The 21,287-nt window shown below is 32.9% G+C and overlaps 1 protein-coding gene across 2 annotated transcripts in view; it reads right to left on the reverse strand.

Annotated features, from left to right (window-relative positions):
- The window catches only part of LOC105145043 (discoidin domain-containing receptor 2), a 41,467-nt gene that overhangs the window by 6,511 nt on the left and 13,669 nt on the right, over positions 1-21,287 (reverse strand). Inside the window, exons 1-8 of one of the 2 annotated variants that reach the window (XM_087413786.1) lie at positions 18,210-20,294; positions 16,343-16,445; positions 13,798-14,029; positions 11,046-11,193; positions 5,399-5,563; positions 4,812-4,945; positions 3,576-3,783; positions 2,683-2,778 (exon numbers count right to left, since the gene is read on the reverse strand). In XM_087413786.1, the coding sequence (XP_087269912.1) occupies positions 2,683-2,778; positions 3,576-3,783; positions 4,812-4,945; positions 5,399-5,563; positions 11,046-11,193; positions 13,798-14,029; positions 16,343-16,422 (1,063 nt within the window). In that variant the 5' untranslated portion in view covers positions 16,423-16,445; positions 18,210-20,294. Of the gene's footprint in view, positions 1-2,682; positions 2,779-3,575; positions 3,784-4,811; positions 4,946-5,398; positions 5,564-11,045; positions 11,194-13,797; positions 14,030-16,342; positions 16,446-18,209; positions 20,295-21,287 lie in introns of those variants that run through there. The other variant, XM_011054359.2, reaches the window with a different exon arrangement.

Raw genomic sequence — 21,287 nt, forward strand, 5'->3', positions numbered from 1 at the left:
GCAACTACTTTTACTTAAGACAGAAGAAAAAAATATCTACTCTTTTGTTCTGCATGTGTTTCTTTTATAACAATTTTCAAAATTATACACTTAAGTCATTTTTTCATCTCGTAAAATATTATTATGTCATAATATTTGTTCATATTTAATAATATTATAGTATTCATAATATTTATTTATTAATATTGGATATTTATGTTATTAATACTCTCTTTGTGAGAAAAATGGTGACAAATGATTTTATAAGTAAGGTAACAAACAAGAGTTTTTTAATTTTGAACAATCGGTTTTATATGGAGGGTATCTCTCTATATCTTCTCTTATTTCCTCAAATGAATAATTATATTTGCTTCTTTATTTGCAGCTGACTAGAGAAAATATCTGTAATCAGAAGAGAATGAAAAATAAAGTTCGGCATTTGCACAGTCTATCAGAGATATGTAATTATAGAGTCGCCTGCTCTCTCCGTTCAGGTTTCCCTCTCTTGGTTGTCTTATTTCATTCGTTCTTTTATGACTCTAATCCTCCCTCTTCCGCTCTGTCGAATCAGACGTTGGCTAATCCGCATAATCGATCGCGCGAATATCGCTTGAATTATGAAAGCGCTGTGCTTTCTTTGGTTTACCCACTTGTGAACTATGTAAAAAATTACGTGCAAGAACTATATTAACTACGGCACCACCAACGGCTGCGTCCTTTTGAATGCAGACCACCGTAAAGCGAACACTCGGTTTACATGTTGTTTTTAGTTTAGTAACTCTGTTTTTTACCCTTTGCTGCCCTTCCCTCGCGTTGCGCCATCTTTTTTAGCGCACGTGCTGCATTTGCGCACGGTCGGACGATTTCGCGGCTGCTTTATTTGAGGACCCGTTCGCGTTTCCTTTATTTATAATGGAGAACCGGGAAAGTGCTCAAGTCTATTTTTTCGACGAGGGTGGGGGAGGGGAAGGGATAGGATTCGTGGATAGCGAGGTATATCAGAGAGCCGTAATTATGCCACAGTCGAGTATTCTTCCCAACATCCTCCCGCGTCCTCATTTATCTGCTGCACTTCCTGTTATCTGCATCTTCCTCGCTCTCATCTCTGTGTTATAAGTTTTTACCATTTTTTATTCTCATTTCTCGTCCTCCTTTCGTAATGTAATTTATTTCTCCGTATTCATGCACGCTTCTCTATCTATTCGGGCGACAAATTATGCTCTATTTGTTTTTTGTTCTAACGGTTGACGTGTCTTTCCTTTTATCATACGCTTTGGGATATATGACGTAGAGAAAAAAAAACTAATTATTCATTGTTAATATCGGAAAACTGTGGTATAGATTAAAACTGTACGTATATATAGAAATATGTGATTCCACTAAAAATACTTCAATATATCATTATAGAATTTGCCGCCTACACATAGTACTGTTGAATTGATATTCTTTACTCCCATTTACTTTTCCTTGCGCTGCGGCTTTTAATTTTTCATCTGGATAAGCAATTCCTTTGATTATACTCAATGATTCAACCGGAAAATGCATATTTTTAATTTGTTTTGCGACCTGGAAAATGCAGCGTAGGATTTGTTGTTGGCACAAACTATGAGATATACGTAATTATGCCAGAGTCGACCTTACTTTTCTTTTTCTGTTTTCTTTTCTTCTTTCCTCAAATGCGCTACCTCTTAACCCGACTAATTGTTTACGTTACGAGGAAGTTGCTACGTGAATTATAAAGTGCAACCGCATCTCTTTCTCTTCTATGTCGGACAATGACTTTTCCTAATCGTATCTTCTTCTTGGCAAAGAATAACGGCCTCGTTTTGCTAATAAAGTTAGCTGAATAAATGTCGCTCATTTTCAAAGTGGACTGAATACACATGTTACATAAAAGTTGAAGATTATGAAATTATAAGTATCATAATATAAATTTACATCAAAATATAACATAATTACGATAAGTGAAGGTCATTAGTTGTTAAATATAAAGAATTCAAATTGTTTTTAAATTGTTAGTAAAGGTTCAACCAACATCGGATAATATAAAAAAATTATAAATATTATCGAGAATGCCAAAATATAAGAAAATATTTAAAATATTCATTAATAAAAAAATAAGAACATTATAAAATATATTTCTTTAAAAAATCAAATTCTTTACGGCAAAGTTCAATTAAGTTATTAAACTCTTATTGAATAATTAAATTTATTTGATGAGTAAAAGCTTATCTTCGTTATACTGACTTTTTAGTTAATTAAGATTTAAATTTTCAAATGCAGTTAAGTTGAAAGAAGAAATGTATAATATAATGTTGGTAATAAAATAGAAATGTTAAAACGAAAATAACAGTGAATAATCAAGATTAATGATCGCTTTCACTTATAACCATTCGTGCAAAGATGCATTCAATAATTAAAAATGAAATTGATTTTAAATGCCGTTATCAAATTGGTTACATTTGAAATTAAGTAACGTCTAAAATAAGCGCTCGTGTGCAAGTAAGGCATTATTACTTAACTACGTGAGAGACGCCCGAGATAGGTGTGCAAATAAAACGTGAAATATTAAATATATAAAGTACTCTTATAAATTTGGAGCTGTGTTACTTAAAGGCATGCGATACGAGAAGTGAAAAGTAGCCAATGCTTAATTAGAACGAGATTGATACGAATTAATGCCACTCTTGGCAAGTTACTTACTCGTTTGTAAGTTGAGATCTACTTCGGGGTTGACTGGAATCTCCCGGTTGCTAAACTCGGACGCTGCTTCTTCCGTAGTGTTTTCGTAGGGATTTGCTGAAAGCGGAAAATAGCTGTAGCTAACTTGAATCCACGGAAAATTTCTAAGATTTATGAAGATTATTTTAAGTGCAAATTATCAAAAGGATGAAAGAAATGCTATTATAATATTTACTTTGTTTTGAAATTTATACACTATTTATATAATCGTATTAATTTTATATATTAAAATCATATTTATATTAAATAGAAAAAGAACGTTGCTATTTATATTCGCACATGAATATAAATAATTTTTTACGTAATTTTTGCTATTGCATTAGAAATGAGGAGCAGTACAAAAAATTTTATGTTGATTATTACATATTTCTGCACAGTGAAGAATATTACATATTTCACACATTCGCATAAAGATTTAAATGGGATTATCATATGCGATCGATGTCGTTAACTCAAACGGTCATTAGTGTGATAAAATTAAAGAAATGTGATATTCGAAACATAAATGTGGAAGTTATTAAAAGGTAATTGAAGTCGGTAGATACATGCGAAGCAGAGCGAGATAATCCAATGGATCATTATAACTTCGTTCGTTACAATATTTCTTGAAGCAGTACGATCTGCAAATTACAGTTAAGTAATTCGCCCATTTATTTGAGCAAGTTTTTCTTGTTGTCTAAGTTGATATTTAGGTCAGGTAATGTGCAAGATGTCCAAAGAAACCCGCGGGAAATCTAAAAAGAACGCGGCAAATTTTTGTTTTGTGGAATGACATCGAAAGTAATGTAAAAACTAAATGCAAAAAGAACAGGTTGTCTCCACTGGGAGAAAATAAGATACGGGAAAATGCTTACTTGCGTCGAATGTCACTTCGCTGATTATGATCCATCGCGCGGCGAAATACAGATGCAATTTAATAAGTTTTCCTTCCCGTCCGTGTAGACCGATTGAAACGTTTCGAGCGTTTTCTAGCACGACGTCCGGTATATAAGAATAAGGCAAAAATTCCTCTTCATAAGTTTCGCCATCGATACTGAACCATATCACCGCCTTCGAAAATACCTGTTGTGTAAATCAAATTCAAATTGAAATATATGTTTTTTTTGAAGTTTAAAATAAACAAGAAGAATGTATTCAATTTATGTTTCATGAAATGTTCAAATTATTTAGAAATAAAATTATCACGCGAGAGAAATATATTTTGAAGAAACTAAATTTTAAATAAAACATTACTTGTTGTAAAAAAACAATACAAATTGGCAAATATTAATAATTCTGTTTTTAAATTTAAAATTAAAAGAAATAGAATAATTTCTATATACTATTTCTATCCTCTGAAGAGGATATAATGGCTGACATATTCCAGAAAATTGCAGACTCGTGATGCGCTTAAGCTTGTTTTTATCGTGTAGTTACATTCGTTTTTATTGTGTAGTCGATGCACTTTGATACATATGCAAAAACTGTTTTATGTTATGAACCGTATGAGGGCATTGACATCAAAGAAATGTACATGCATGTTGATAACTATCGACTATATAATCAACAAATCGTTAATCATGTCATTTATGATACATGTTGCGGATTGATATCTACAAATGACATCTATAATATAAAAGGGAAAATATTTCTTGTCATGGATATTCTGTTTCATCTTCGAGGATATCTGATTGGCATTTCCTGATTGACACGTTCATAATGATACGTAGCGCAATTATTTCATTTTGATATACAGTTTGGCAAAGTAATCATTATTTAAATCCCTTTAATATTGCTTTCAATGCAATTGGTAGGAATCCTGATATCACATATATTAAATTTCGATTATGTTACAAAAATATTTCCTCAGTTAATATCGTGCGTAGTGTTTCGTGTTTAATTCAGAATTAGAAATTAAAAAAAAAGACATAAATAATTTTCAATTATATTTAAAAATCTCACGATTATCGATAAAAATTTGCATTGTTGTAAAATTAGTGACTTATCTTGTTAGATAATCATTTTCATCTGCTTTGTACAAAGAAAAGTTCATGAAAGTACTCACTCACGTGAGTGGAAAATATATTACGCAAAAGTGAATTGAAAATTACCTGAACGTCTCGTGAGAAATAATTGTTGGTATAGATGTGTACCGCTTCGAAAATCATCATGGCTTCAAACTCGAAGATGAGCTCCACAAACTTCTCTTGAAAAGTATCACGAAGCCAAGCAACCCAACCTGTGCCTATAGCCAACGGAGAAAAAACTTTTATACAAAACGCAATGAATTGCGCTATTTTGTTGCGGTTTTCTATCGCAGCAAACAAATATATTGTAATTGTTACAAACATTTACACGCGATAATAATGTTGTGGGGTTTATTTTTTATTGAAGGTAAAATATGAAAGAATAAAGTTTCAAAAGAAATTTATTATCAAGAAAGATAAACTCTTTTTGTTTTAATATTACGCGATAAAGTTGCGAAACACGATTATATAAGAGCAAAGTTTTTTGTTTACAATAAAAAATATTGAATATAATATTTGCAATAATTCATATAAAATATAATAATTGCAGTTGTTTCTATTATAAAGAAATACACAATTTGTCTGAAATTGATTTACTAGCGAAAATTACTGAAATATTATCTATGTTTCGACTATTTAACACTCCCGCACGTTGTTCACCCACCGATTACCTTTTCCATTTCCCATGTCCAGTCTGTAATTATCTGCGCCGACCTCACCATCGATTAGACAACCTAAACCATCGGTCAACAAGTTGTCCTGCCTTTTACCATCGTATGAGATGTCACTAAACTCCGGCAGGGAAGCATCTGGTATAGTGTAGCTCATGACACCGCCTGAAACAGACGAAAGTTTTCGCGTGACGGACCTACTGTGTAACTGTAGTTTTCTTTTAAAACACACTCGTCTCTCAAACTTCTACGTTACACCTGACTTTGTTGTACTATTAGCTGTATTTTGTCTCTAGTTGGTACTCTTTTTCTTTTATTTCTTTTTAGGTTCTATTAAATTACGTTGTTTTTAGATTTTCAAGTAAAAATGTATAAAGTAATGACATAAGTTTGTTATAATAAGTGTACAAGTTTATTATAATAAGCATATAAAGTAAAAATACATAAGTTTGTTGTAATGCCTACGAAGATTACTAAAATAGGATATATCTCGACGAAAATAACCTCGAAAAATATTTATTATATCACATGTATCTTCAATTAAAATATTTTTCCTGTATTTTTTCTCATGCAGATTATTATGCAGTATTATTATTAATTATTATTACAACGGTTGAGAGTAAAAATTATTTCGTGAATTTTCATATTATCTCACCGAAATTTATCGTATTTTGCAAACAGCAGCACTTTGCTCCAGTTCCCGGATACACTTCGAAAATGAAGTGGCGCTGCTTAATAACATGCCGTGAAGAGCGCGGTGGCGGAGAAGGCGCTTAGTTAAAATTAATCAATTAAAATTAATTAAAACGACTTGGTCGGTGGCGGCGGATGGCGTCCGCAAGGGACGGACGGCTGGATTTTCGTAGCGTAGGGAAAATTAATAACGGACCGCAAAAATGGCGCGGTGCGCCCACTTTGCCATGTCGTGTTCAAAATCGCTTAACTACTCTTAATATTTCACGGTATATACGGTCCGCGGCCGGCCGTCGTTGTCACGCGATGTGGTCAAGCCAGTTTTGGTCAACGTACCTTTGCCTGATTCCGTGTCACGTGGATGACGCCGAGGTAATAATTTTACTTAGAACAACGTAACGCTTCGTCGCTACGCGGTTGTTCTGCAACTGGCATCTACCACACCGTACAGGAATTATACGATCGTATGTATTAAAATAAGAGGTCGACCCCATTCTCGAATAAATGGTCGTCCTTTTAATCAAGATACTTGCGCACACCCAAGAAAAATATGTTAGTTAAAAGGTTAGTTAAAAGGGATTAGTTAAACGTGATAAGATTTTAGTGCTCGGCTTATTATAAAGTATATATTGCATTCGTTGAAGAAATATGCAAACAGAAAACGTAAATTTGGAATTGTACGGGTGCCGTGCAACACGTTCACAATAAGGGAATAAATGGCGAGTCAAATTAATCCGCAATTGAAGCAACGAAGTCACTTCTTAGCGTGTACTTTTTACGTGCTTGAGAATCGTTCGTGTAAACTGGTGAACATTTCAGCGATGTGTCGCTGATATTCCTGCCATTTTTTGAAGGTACGCATTAAAAGACGCCGTATTTCAGTACGCGTCAGAAACATTGCTCTTACAGGGACTCTACTCTGTAATCTGGCAATCCGCTAATCTAATCTGCACTGGCAATCTCCTTCCCGTCTACAGCTTGAAATTATTGCGAACTTTCATTGGAATTGTTGGAGCAATTTCCCAACAGAGTGCAATTCTTAACAAGTCTTACGCTAATATAACTTTTCGTAGGCACATATGAAGAAATATTGAATTGGAATAAAAGATCATAAGACTACTTTATTTGTATTGCAATTTACACGGGTTTTTTTTAAATTGGCATTTACAATATATTATTTGATAGAGGAATATTTCAGTTTTAATTTGTTTTGTGGTACGCGATGATTTTTGACAGAATTTTAAATAATCAAAATTAAAATGCTCCTTTTAGGTCCAATAATTCAATAACAAAAAAATCTTAGAGACATTAAAAAAAATAATTTTGTAGGGAAAACTTTAAGCTTTCGTGTTAGAAAGTGCAAAATTTTCCATTTTGTTCATTTCATAGTTTTTTAAATGTAAAAATTACCAAATTCACAGAAACTCAAAAGACAGTTATTTAAAAGTAGAGATTTTAAGCTTTAAAACTCTTTTTTAAATTTAAATTTCATTTATTTTTTATGACTAACAGCTACTTGAATTTTGAAGCTCGTAATACTACGAACTTTTGTTTCAATCTAATATTAACAATTAGAATATAGATTATTGTTAATTGAGTCACTTTTATCAACTAGATAGATCGAAACATAATTTATTTTTATACATTATATTTAGCATATAGGATGTCTGCAATAGCTTTCAATCTTAATTTTAATAACAACTAAAACCTTTTACAAATAGCAAAAATAGGAAAACTGTCATTTACTTTACATTTTTAATATTATTTATATAATCAGAAAAAGATTTCGGAATAAAATTTTATATTTAAAAAAGTTTCAAAGTTAATTAAATATGTAAATTCGGCCTATTTGTTTCCTTTGAAAGCAGAAAATCTCTCTTTTTCAATCTACAATTTAAGTTAAGATCGTAAATGTAGTGTAATATTTTATATAACGCTAAATTTGCCACGTATCCTTATATACAGGATACAGATCGCTCGAACAACCATGAGTAAATCGCGCTTTAATAAATGATACGTTGGTTGCACCGTGCTTTATCAACTGAGGCTTAGCACACTTGTATTCTGTCAGACCGCGAATGTCAATACCAGGAGGACAATGTCGTGGATTCTGTACCGCGTTGACCGAGTAGGCTGTGTTACTCGCGATCCGTGGGTAATCGTTCGTGTTCACCGGCTCGGGGCAGGGCATCAACGTTGTTTTAACCCGCTGCCGTGCACGGCTGCCATAAATCCGGCATACCCGCCCAGTCGGGCTCGATCTCACACGCTCCGAATACTTCTTATAACGCGAAAGCTCTCATGTCGCCGTTTTACCGACTCTGTGCCGCAGAGCTAGCTGTACATATGTCATCGCCCGAACATGTGCGGCCTCGTTGTTGTTGGATATTAGCGACCTAGAAAAATAATTCATGCAAATACCCTTTTTCTGGTTAGATGTTGGTAATAAGGATGCAGACTGTCAGGATTATAGAAGTCTTTGGTAATTTCTGTAGATACATTTCAAACAGGATAATTTTATAAACTTTTTATAGAAGTTCAATATTAATTAATCAAAGCGTTAAATTATAGCATTAAATTTTATTATATGTTTAACACTAAGCATTTCCTTATACATAATTAACTTGCTTTTCATGTTTTGGAAAGCAGAAATAACAATTTGTATTTTATATTATACATAATGAAGAAACAAATCCCTTTTTCGTTTAATGTTTTTGTGTTTCTCATTTTACTTTGCTTTGTATATAATGTTACTGCTGATTATACGGTTCCTCTTTCGTGTAAAACATGTATCCCAACAATGCTTAGTACTTTTGTTGTCAGCATTTAACGAGAAATTTTCCATTGGATTCTTTTTTGTGTTTTATTATTATTTCAAGATAACAGGAAATAAAAAATAAAAAGATATATGTTTATATAAGCGTAATTGATTAAGCAATTATTAAGAACACATTGAACATACTTAAATATCATGTTTAAAGATTACTTACCTAAGAGAGAATAAAGAGCTTATTATATAGAGAATAAATTTTTATTTATTTATTTTTGTAAATATTATAATCTAATTAACATGAATGCTTATTAGTGCATAAATACATATTGCTTTTGTTTAATCTCTACAACCTCACCCCTGACGTTTCCTTAGAATTTATATAAAATTATGTCTTGAATTTAGGGGCCCGGGAAAGTAAACTGGACGAGAAAAGAAACTGTATGCAAATTTATGTAAATAGCATTGTGGTGTAGCGCACAGCATGTTTGTTATACATAACGCACGCACCTGTATATAAATTATGAGAACGGGTTTCATATGCGTCACGAATACTTAACATTCGTTATTCTTTTAGATCATGACTGAAAACTGGAAGAGAAAATAAATTGAAATGTTGGCATACTCTATAGATATTAATCAGTTTTGAAGCAAAAATGGAAAATATTAGACATTTTGGTTAATATAAAGATAATTGAAAAAAATTATAAAAATTGTGAGACTTTTTTTTTCTTGTGCTTCTTGTACTTCTATTTCATGAAATTCATCTCAACTTAATCTTTTCTAAACTTTAATCTCTTTCATGGAATTCATTTCAAAATCTTGAAATTAGGTAATTTTATAAATAATTAATATCATTAATTATCATTAAATATCAATTAAAAGAATAATAAAGGTACACCTTAAAAAATAACCGGGTGAATTCAACACTCATACGGTGTCTATATAATACCATATTCTCACTGTGTTGATATTAATTTAACATTGATATGGTCAGAATTATATAGACACTGCATGAGTGTTAAATTCACACTGACATTTTTTAGAGTGTAATGATTATGATTCTTTTTCGATATATTTATTTATTGTTTATTCAGTTTTTTTGCGGAAGGTGTCTATGCATTTAGAACAATACTTGAGAAAATTAGGAGAAATAAAGGAATTTTCAAATTTTCTCGGCAAGTTTGTTGTTGCATCAGCGTAACATGTATTTATATTTCATGAATGCTAACGGCATTGATTATATAAGAGACATTAAGTACTGGAACTAGGTCGAAAACAAATGTACGAAGCCGAGCTAGCAATGAGATCGTCCGTATAACGTTGTTACGAACGTTAATGGGATCTAGCACTGTAGTTAGAGTCAACGACACCCTGCCTTCGCGTAGCCATCTCAACGATGTCTCGGCAAATTGAACGAAATTGCAATTTGGAAACTAATCGTCAGATGTCCACTTGAACAACATCATCGTATCATTCTTCTGCAGTCACGTGCAACGCGATTACATGTATAATTCGGGTCTCAAATATATTTATGATTTAAAAAATATTTCTAATTAAACTGATGGACCATAAGCGTCATGTTGAAATGAGAAATGTATTTATGAACTATTTAACGTTATTTATGTGTTGTGTTTATTGATTTGTTAGCAATACGCACGATATAGTTATATTTCAATACGATTTAGTAATAATATTCGATATGAATAATCAGTTATGTCATTTTCAATGATAATTTGTTTATATAATATCTAAATGAATTTGCTAATGAGAATAGCAATAGATTTATATGTAAAAATTTATTTGACGGAAGATGATGGCTAATGAAAACATTTTCTTATCCTTGTAATAGAATTTACACATTATTGACGAATGACATTATGTTATTATTTCAAAAATTATTCAGTTTATAAAAGTAATATTACAAAATATGTTTATTTGATAAAATTGCATATATATTTAAATTTATTCTGTGTATTTATTTTAATAAAATATTAAATGCTGAAACTGTAGTAAAAATAAGAAAACAAATGACTTCTTGTGCAACACATACAACAAGTTACAAAAAATATAAATAAAGTACGAGGGCTTGTCTTTGAAAAAATCGTTTTTGAAGATTGGAAAATTAATAATAAATTAATTTTTGAAAGTACATGGCTGTTCCTCGAATGTTATAATACTTACTCGTATCTCGACATCCTTTGAGTTCGATGCGAAGACAAACCGTACGTCGATGTTCCGAGTGCGGTAAGATCCGAATTTGGCTGGCGAAAATAGGTGGAATCAAATTATGCGACACAATGGTGGAGGTATCGCTGTTGCCGGCTAAAACCTGCGGATCAATGTCATGAATATTAATAAAACAGTAAACACGAAGAAACAAAAAGACAGACAGTGATTTTTCGCTCGTCAATTAATGTGAAACTCGATATTGTCATTTAACTATCATTGTCATTTAAAATAAGAAAGTTCTTTTTACAATGTTGACAAGAAAGATGAAATTTTCTTTTTGAATGATTGTGGATTCTATGATATACCTTTTATCGCGTGAACTATATAACATTAATACGATTTAATGGTAATGGACATTACGTCTGGAAATTTTCCAGTACTTATAGACACCTCAATTTTGGATCAGTTGATATTATACGAGCGAATGTATGCGTTTTAATGTGCTGCACCATTAATTTTCCTGGATGGAAATATCTGAATATCCGTCTGCTATTGATGACAGTCGAGCTATCTCCGCAATAATACATTGCGTTTAATACGAACTTTTCGCCAAAATTCCATTTCGGTAAATTTCCGTTGAATTGACATTAATGTAACGAGGTGTTCGTGAGTTTCGTGAAAGTCAATTATCTACAAAACTTATTGTGGTACCACGCTTCAGTTCATTTCATCTTAATTTAGTCCCGTTATTTATCGTGTCATATGAATATATGATTGAGTGATAAGGTATGATTCGGCACAAATATAATACAACGACTATATCATTAAATTAGCCACCGCTTCATTTTACATTTTACGATCAGCTACATTGATATCGCAGTGAATTATTAATAAGAGAGGATTTAACATTTTATATAATGAAGTAAATGTTGCGCGATATAAAGCATGCATATATCAAAATATGAGGGAATACAAAAGTTATTCACGTTTGTCATGAAGTTATACATGTAATTATTATTATTATTCATCTCCTCATTTGTTATAATATTATCTAGTAATAAAAGTTACTACGAGGAGATAATAAAAAATGTATACTAGAAGTTACACTGATCGTGATATAAGAGATTATGATAGAAATTATTCTATGATAGAGATACGCGCAATATCTAAGACAACGATGTATGATTCAATCTTGAACGCGATATTCGAGAAAAGGAAGGATTCAATGGAATGGGAAAAAAGAAAACTCGAAAACATTTAGTTCTTGAAAAGGGGAAGTTGCACTTTTAGCGACGCTTAATCATATGTTATAGTACGAAGACATTACGTGCAATTCTAGCACAAGAGTAGATCACTTATCGATTGCCGCTTCTCTATTTCACAACTGAAGATGGTATAAGGGACTGCGCAAAATCGAACTTGAAACTGAGAATATTGTTTGATTAACCGTGAAACAAAAGGATTTTGATATTACAATGGGAAGATATGTTTTATTTAAACTCAATATACTGTTTGAGAAATAGTTGGTAAATATTATTAGTTTCCTATAATACATATAATGTATACACACACACACACACACACACACACGCACGCACGCACGCACGCACGCACGCGCACACACACACACACACACACACACACACACACACACACACACACACACACACACACACACACACACACACACACATACACACATGTATATATAATAATAAAAGAGAATATCGAATTATATTTCCTATGCGTTTCAAACAGTAGTTAAATTACATATTAATTAAATTATTAATTAAATTACAATTTTATGAGTATAATGATAATCTAATTTTGATAAATATATATATGTGTGTATTTATGTAATTTAATTTTAATATATTTATATAAATCTTGAAAAAAATTGAATATTCGCTTTCTCAAATTTCTCTTACAATTTATACAGATATATTCTAATATTTGTACACAATTATTGACGTCTGCCTAGCTGGCCTTCCCACTTAATCAAATCTTAATGAATAAATTATATATATATATATATATATATATATATATATATATATATATATAATAATGCGCTATTTATGCGCTCTTAAAATCCGATAAAATTTTCTTACTGATAATTGACACGGAAAAAGTTCCATTAATTAAGCATCGTTAAGCGAGTGCCAAGTTCTAACTGTGACTTTACTAACAAGCAACTTCAAACCCTGCGTTTCAATGGAATAAAATTCCAATTTGACACCAGGCGCGTGGGTGATTCCGATCGGTTTTGTAGTTTTGTTCTACGTATCGTTTACGTTTACATTTGTTTGAGTCTGTTCCAATTGAGACATGGTACAAACTCTCGATAGCTTGCGTATAACACTTCTACAATCGAACGTTTGTTGTAATCAAATTCCGTAATTGTTCTCTTCTATGCAATACACTATTCAAACCGTAGTTTTTGTATGTACTAATTAATACAAAAATACGTTGACCATATTATACATATAATCATTATTTATATCGTAAAATGCATTAAAAAGTTACTACCAAATTTATTATAAAAAAATTTTTAATGAAAATTATTAATTTCTTTTTTATATAAGGACTACTTTTTTTTATATTAAATAATATTGTATTTATACCAACTTATGGAATGATGTATTGCATCGAGTCTATTAAATACAAATTAACCAAAAAGCGAATAAATTAAAAATGATGCATTGAACTTGACAAATTGTGCTCTCCTTTCATACAAATATCATCGACAGACGTTTTATCTTACCTCATTGTTGTCCCAACGCTTATATCGGCGCCATCGAGTGAAACCGGTACGTCGATATTCTACAGTGTAATCCTCGACGTATTCCTGACCGCGGCCGTGATCGTAACGGCCCTGTGTCTGCACACCAGTAACGACATGAGTACTTTGTAGGTCAACTTGAAGCCACTCACGAACTCCTTTCTCTATTTGACTTTTCGGACACCAAGCACCGCCAGCAGTCTCCTTCCTGAGTCTATTTGAAATATGATTATGCCAGAGATAATCTCTTCATATAGCTTATGCTTATGAGATAATTTCAGGAATGTGATCTTCTCTCTCTCTCTCTCTCTCTCTCTTAAAGACTTTAGAAAAAATTTATATCTTCTAACGTACAAGGACTATTCGTTTTTTATTACAATAAGCTTAAGCTTGTTTTGCTTTGAAGTTAATACGCTTCATTATGACTGTTATATTAATAGACAAATACAAGTAATGTAATTTCTACTCAAATTTAACATAATCTAAATGAAGGATAGTAAGTTATTCGCAAGGAGAGATATTTGTAAGATGACAATTTCGTAAAGTGTGGCGCATAATTTACGACCGCTAACAACGGGTGAAATTACTGAATCGTATTACTACGCTTTACAAACGAAGAACTTTGCATAAGAGGGTCGTTAGACTTTTAATTTCAAAAATGCCACCGAATTATCGTTTTACTGTCTTCCCGGGCATAAAAAAGTCTGCCAATTATATTGTACAATTCAGTTACTATCCTTTCAACTAAGAAGAACAATTCACGAGACCATTTCTAGGTTTTAAGAACTTCCACCTTTTTAAAAGTGTACTTAAACAGTGAATCCGTGATTTACTTGCGCTTCTACTTCTTCGAGCCGTTCCGCTCACGTTTTCTCTTTCTCCGTCGATTATTTACGTTTGTGTTAAATGGCGTTAATGAAAGTCTTACTACCTCAATCACTTCTGGTCGAGAGGCATCTCGTACTTAATAACAAAGTTAACTTCATCGTAGATCGAGAAGATTCTCGCTTTTTCCGACCACCTTTCGCTGACGATTGATTTCCAGACGGCGTTCGTGCCGCGTTAATTCATTTACCATTAACAGTTTTTACGTAACTTTAATATGAAAGGATTTCATTGTTAAAGGAAGAAATTTCATGTAGCAGTCGATAGAAACTTTATATTATTAAGTAAATTGCGTTCTTATGGAAACTTTGTACGCGTGAGAAGTGTCAGCTAAGCATGAACAAAGCTCTCTATTAATATTATTATAGAGTTGCAAACGTCGAGAACGCTTTCTCGTGCTATTATGTGTAATATTGAGCTATTTTTTGTCTTGTTAAAGATTATATTCAAGGATTTAGTATTGAAACTTTAACTAAACGATGAATGTACATTGAATCTATAGTACAACTAGATAATTGAATTTATAGTATAATCTTATTATACAGGATCTCTCCATCTATTCATGAACAATATATAGAGACTACATAATAACTGTCTTTGTGTATGTTATTGTATGTGTTGTATTGTGTATGTTATATACGAGCTATTCTCAGACCGATGATTTGATGTATTTAAATACCCTTCAGACGGGTACTCATTTATCAGGCGCGTCTGGCGGCTGATCAATGATCATCTTTACTGTTTTAATTATCAGCTACTGGAACGTAATAATCTGGCAGAAGAATCCATTTCTCAATTTACATGCTGTATATATTTACATACTGTACATGTTTCGTTTAATTATAATGATAATGCATTCAACTTGTGCATTTTGTGATAAATTTTTATTCTGCTTTAACGAAAAAATCAATCGACTGCGAAATGGTGCCAAATATTTATTATATGTAGCAAATAAAAAGTTTTAATTTTTTCCACTTCCCTAGTTTACCCGTTTTCACATCGATTGAACGAGCCGATTAAATAAATAAAATAACAATGATTGATATACAATGTATTATACATTTTTTATGCGGGTGTTATACTATTTTTTTAATTGTGATGCAATAAGTGAATTATTATTATTGCAATTTTCTTAAATAAACGCATTTAGAAAGTATCACTCTTTAATAACTTTGTAGAGTTTGTAGAAATGTATCTTTTATAAAACGCAATTACTATTTCTCCGTAATTGGATTGCGCGTTTGACAGTCACAAGCGTATTAGGCGTGTAACTTCAAGGAAATTAGGTTTGAATAAGTTAAAATCCCGGTGGGCGTTAAATCAATATCACTACTGCTCGGAAAAAGCAAACTTTCGCGATAGATAGACAGATAGATGAATGGGATTGTTGAGTTATAAACAGAACGTGCGCGACAGGTGTGTAAAATATAGGATTAGACACGAGGGGGGATGAGAAATGACGCATGGCATATCCATGGATGATAGTGCGTTAAATTCGTGGTCTGATAAACGATTGGATCTACCTTTTCAAAGTACATTAAAAAAGAGAGGGAGGGAGGGGAAGAGAGAGAGAGAGAGAGAGAGAGAGAGAGAGTCTTTTAACGTTGCTGAAAGCGGTGGGTCGTAAAAGTAACGTGCTTACCGGCCATTTCGCGGCCCGACGTTCGTCACATACGACGAGGATGCAGTAATAGCTGAATCCGGTATGTCACCCGATTCCATCCCCAAGGACTGGTTGCATGATCCTGGAACATGATAACGCTTTAATGTAATAGATAAACTAATGGGGAGGATTTCGTAGATATAATCTTCATTACTAAATTCAGCAGTGAGATTTGATTATAAGTTTCACATTTCTTTAAATTAATTAATTAATCATCTGTAGAAATTTTCATCTAGAATTTTTAAAACTAAATTGACAATTGTTTTGTGTGTGTTGTACGCACTAACATCAAATATTCATTAGAACAATTTTATGACTAAGTTATTTGAAATGCAAAGATACATAGATCTTTCGAGGCTTTCCTGATGTTCTATCATATAAAGACGACGACGCGTCATCTGATGCAATGCCTTTTAAAGACAATAGTAAAAAAAAAACACAATAGTGCGTGATATCGCGCATTATTGTGCCAGCAGGCAAAACTCTTTAAAGTTGGAGTGTATCTGCAGGAATCACGAACGTAAACAGCAATTACGACGTCGTCGTCGCAATCGTTGTTCGCGAAGTTGGGATAAGTGGCAAGTGGCTCGAAGCCTCGAGGCGCATCGCCGTCGGGATATTATCCAATCACTATACTTATTAGTCTTTCAGCGATCTCATTCACGTTTCAATTCGCGTTACGTTTACTGTCATTCGGTTGTAATCTTTCCATTAAAGTTTTCGTTAGACAACAAAAAGCTGCGGCGTGCGAACGAAGCTCCGTCCGTCGTTGGAAAACTTCATACTGCCGCACGAGGATCAATCGCCCTGAATAAATTTGTTCTACGAGATCGAGCGGCGATCCATCTATCTCGCGATTTTATTTGCAATTAAGAAAAGATCAATCCTATATATATATACAATGGTGATGGTGACATTTGTTTCATCGTACAGATTAAATTCATCTGGTTTTTTAGATCCTTTTTCGTGAAATCTCACCGATCGAGAAGCGAAAAGATTACATCGTTCCCATTTATATCACATGTATATTAGTTACATTTATATTTGTTATGACAATTTAGAATAAAGAATATATATATATATATATATATATATATATATATATATAGTCGGAAAGTGAGAAAAGCACAAACATCGTACAAAGAAGTTTGATCTTCTTGATTAACAAGTGATTGCGTTCTCAATCCTATATAACACTGCAGTTAAGTATATTACAATCTTAGACGTGAAACAGTTAAGAACATTCGATATATCTTTTTAAGTTTCATCACAACATGTTTTATATAAATCTTCTCATTTACTTAATATTATAATATACTTAACTGCAGACGACAGGCAACTTCTTTATATGATGTTTATGCTTTTCTCACTTTCTGACTGGATAGAAGATATTCTTTGTTAATACATGTATATTAATTACGTATTGAAGATAGCTAAAACCGATAGCTGAAACAAATTAACATCTTTTAATACATATTATATTATTAATGATTATATAAGTGTAGATTGCGCACCTCTTACCGCGCTGATTCCAAAGTAGCCCCTTAAATCTGTATTATATTTTTATATTTGTTATGTTATTATTATTTATGTTTCCGATACAAACGAATGTGCTAGGAAGCATTATAGTTGTGCGATTTATTTGCGGATTTACGGATATACAGTAGCATTTACGAAGAATAACGATTAGTTTAAGGGAAGCGGAGAAATGCGCAGAAACGTATCTTCCGGCTCTCAAATCAGCGAACAGGAAGAATCGTTCGCGTACGAGCCTGTTCTTATTGGTCTCAAGCAGCATACAATCGAACATGAGTGCGCGTATGGTCGATTAAATCTTTTCACATACCTGTCAGCTCTGCGGTTTATGTTGGTTCGGCAACCCTCTTGGAGAAACCCCGAGAAGTAAACGATCGGCTAAACTGTCCGGGAGAGCGGAAAGGAATTTCTTCTCACGAAGGTAAAATCAGGAAACTCAGGCAATAAATATTGTGATTGTTGTTATTGCCGTGACTCGCTCAAAAGCAGTTTTACGAAGAAGGTGCTTCTATCAAAATCTACTAGATACCGTTACAACGAAATCCACTAAAAACTTCATAGATCTTTCAACAGTATGAGTCGAAAATTCGCGGGAGAGAGCTTTGCGGTGTTAGGAAAGCGCGAACATCGCCGGGAATGACAAAGGATCGCTATGAGAAACGTTTTCACGAGGATTTAACCGACTAGTTTGTGAAGCCAGACGACGCTATTTACAGCGGAAGTATTTTAATAACGTCAGTTATAGTGTAGTTATCTTCTCATCTGTAACAATAACTCTTCTTTCGCCATATAACTTCTGCTATAATTATTTTTTTACGTGTTCTGTGAAAAGTGATGAAATAATACTTAATAAGATGAATAAATTGCTTCGAGCAATATTTTTATAAAGTAAATGTATCAGTTATTGGATAGTTAGTGGACATGATCCAATTATTAGACGAAATCACAAAAATTTTAAATATCAAGTTTTTAATTAGGTATATGTACGACTCTAAATAAATTCGTTGTCTATAAAAATTTTATAACCAATTTATTTAAAGTAGTACACGTCTTAAAAGCATATCTAAAATTTTTATGATCATTTCGTCCAGTAATTAGGTCATATTAATTGATATATTTATTTTACATGTGTAAAAATGTTTATCGATTTATCATCATCATAGTTACAGCACTAAGGGAAATATATTACGCGTATGCAATGCGAAATTACGTTAAAAAAATTATATTAAAAAATAATAAGTCAAAATTAACTGATATATGAATAACACAATTAAAGAAGAGAGCCATATTCTGTTAAAATGAATTTTGGTGGCATGGAAAAAAAACAGTTTTACTGTAGTAACTAAAAATTTAGGTAGATACAGATCTAAAAATTATTTTATTCGACCATGAAAATAATTATGTAGGACTCATACTGGTTCGTTAGAATGACAAAACTTTTTGCAGCATTACTCATGCTTGAGTTTTCTACATAATTATTTTGATGGCCCAATAAAATTATTTTTAGATCTGCAATTTTTAGATCTGTTATTTTTAGATATTTCAGCGCGCGCGCATACACACATACATAAAATTGTTCTTTTCGTGTAATAATATTTTTGAATGAATTTTTACAATTTCCAATTTGTGTAAACTGCGTTGATTATTTGTCGGTATTGAAACATAGTTTGACTGTTTGAATAAAGTGAAAATTGTAAAAATTTACATAAATATTATTAAGCACCAAGATCCACTTTGACTATGAATATGGCTCGCTTCGTTGCTTAAAACATTAATTTGACTACGTACGGCGCTCACAGCACTTTTCAAGCATCATTTCATCCTTGTTATTTTTAAATATTAAATAAGGATAAATGATGCTCACAACCGTTGATGTGAGCACCAAGCGAACGCAGCCTAAATTAAACTAAAAGAGACTTGAGATTTAAAAAGAGTGTACAATTTATCATAATAACTTCTTATCTGATATAACTTTGCATTAAGTTTCTATGTGCTCGGATTGTTGCGCTATAGTAGTAACAAGAGGCATTTTGTAACCACTCCACGGATACTGGTAGACATCCGGTGCACCTGCGAGACGCATGGAAATCGCATGGGCATTTGGACTTGGTAACGTATTCATAGAATTCTCGCGCTCCATCTTTCCCTCCAGTTTGTGCAAATATTCTTTCGCTTCGCGCTTTGTTCCAATCCACAAATAGAGCAGATAAGAGAAAAGAAACACATGTCAAACGTTCGATCGAAAACAGTGGAAGTTGACGCACCAGTCACAAACGACGTGAAATAACGCAAACCCCGAGAGAAGCGGTACGCTGCCGCCATTTGTCGTTTATATCGTTTCGCGCAAGTTGCGGAACAGAATAAGCATCGAAAAGATGATAACTTTTGTAACAAAAAAAAATTAGTAGTGAATATGAAAAATGACATGAGAGTCACAAAACGATAGATTACAATGAGATATAAAAGATATAATTATATAAAAAGATAAATAGAGTTATACTGAATATTAAAATGTGACTCAACTTTTTGTGCCTAAAATATTTAGAATTATGTCGAGCCCCTCCCCCCCATAAAATACAATAGATCGATACTGCAGATACTCGAAAAAGTCCGGCAAACTTGTTCGTTAAACCACCTACATATTTCAAGTATAATCTTCCGGAATCACTTTTTGTTTTCTATAATTCAACCTCATACTTGTCGGAATGTTCGAGCATCTCTCTCGGGTCAGTAAGTAACAACCTTCGCACCCATTGTCCGGGTAAGAGAATCCTGACGCGAGGTCGGTGGTATACGAGGCGTTTCGTGGATTCATTGCGACGCATTCCACGTCGAACTATTCGTCTTGCCAGGTGGCGTGCAATTTGGCGAACCCGGGGACACGACAGTCGGAAATCCGGACACCTCGGCCGCAGTCAGCGCTACGAAGACACCTTCAGGACTGGCGGATGCGAATCTTGGCGCTTCCATAGTCTCACAATATTAGATTCGTACGATGTATTGAGGCAGTTTAAGCTGTTGTAATACTTAATCGTGTTCAAGTACATATTACTTTTATTTCGCGAATTTCTGTAAAATTTCCAGCATTTTCGAGCTATTATTTCTGATAGAGCTGATATTTCTCGGTGAATACATTTATATAATATGCTTTGCTTCGATTATTTCTACGTCGTACACATAACAGTAGTTTTTCGTTAATTCATAGAAAACTCTTTTCATTTTTTATCATCAGTTTATTTATACATTACGCGAAACAACCATTTTTAAGAATCAAGTCTCGAACAAGTCGGACGTTTTACGAGGTGAACGCGCTCGTCGAGTTAATTCTGTACGCGTACACACGTTAACATTTTACACGAATATTGTAAAGCTCCCTGCGAGGTGTTCT

This window comes from Acromyrmex echinatior, chromosome 15, assembly GCF_024713525.1.
Source record: "Acromyrmex echinatior isolate Ae372 chromosome 15, ASM2471352v2, whole genome shotgun sequence".
Taxonomy (NCBI): Eukaryota; Metazoa; Arthropoda; class Insecta; order Hymenoptera; family Formicidae; genus Acromyrmex; species Acromyrmex echinatior.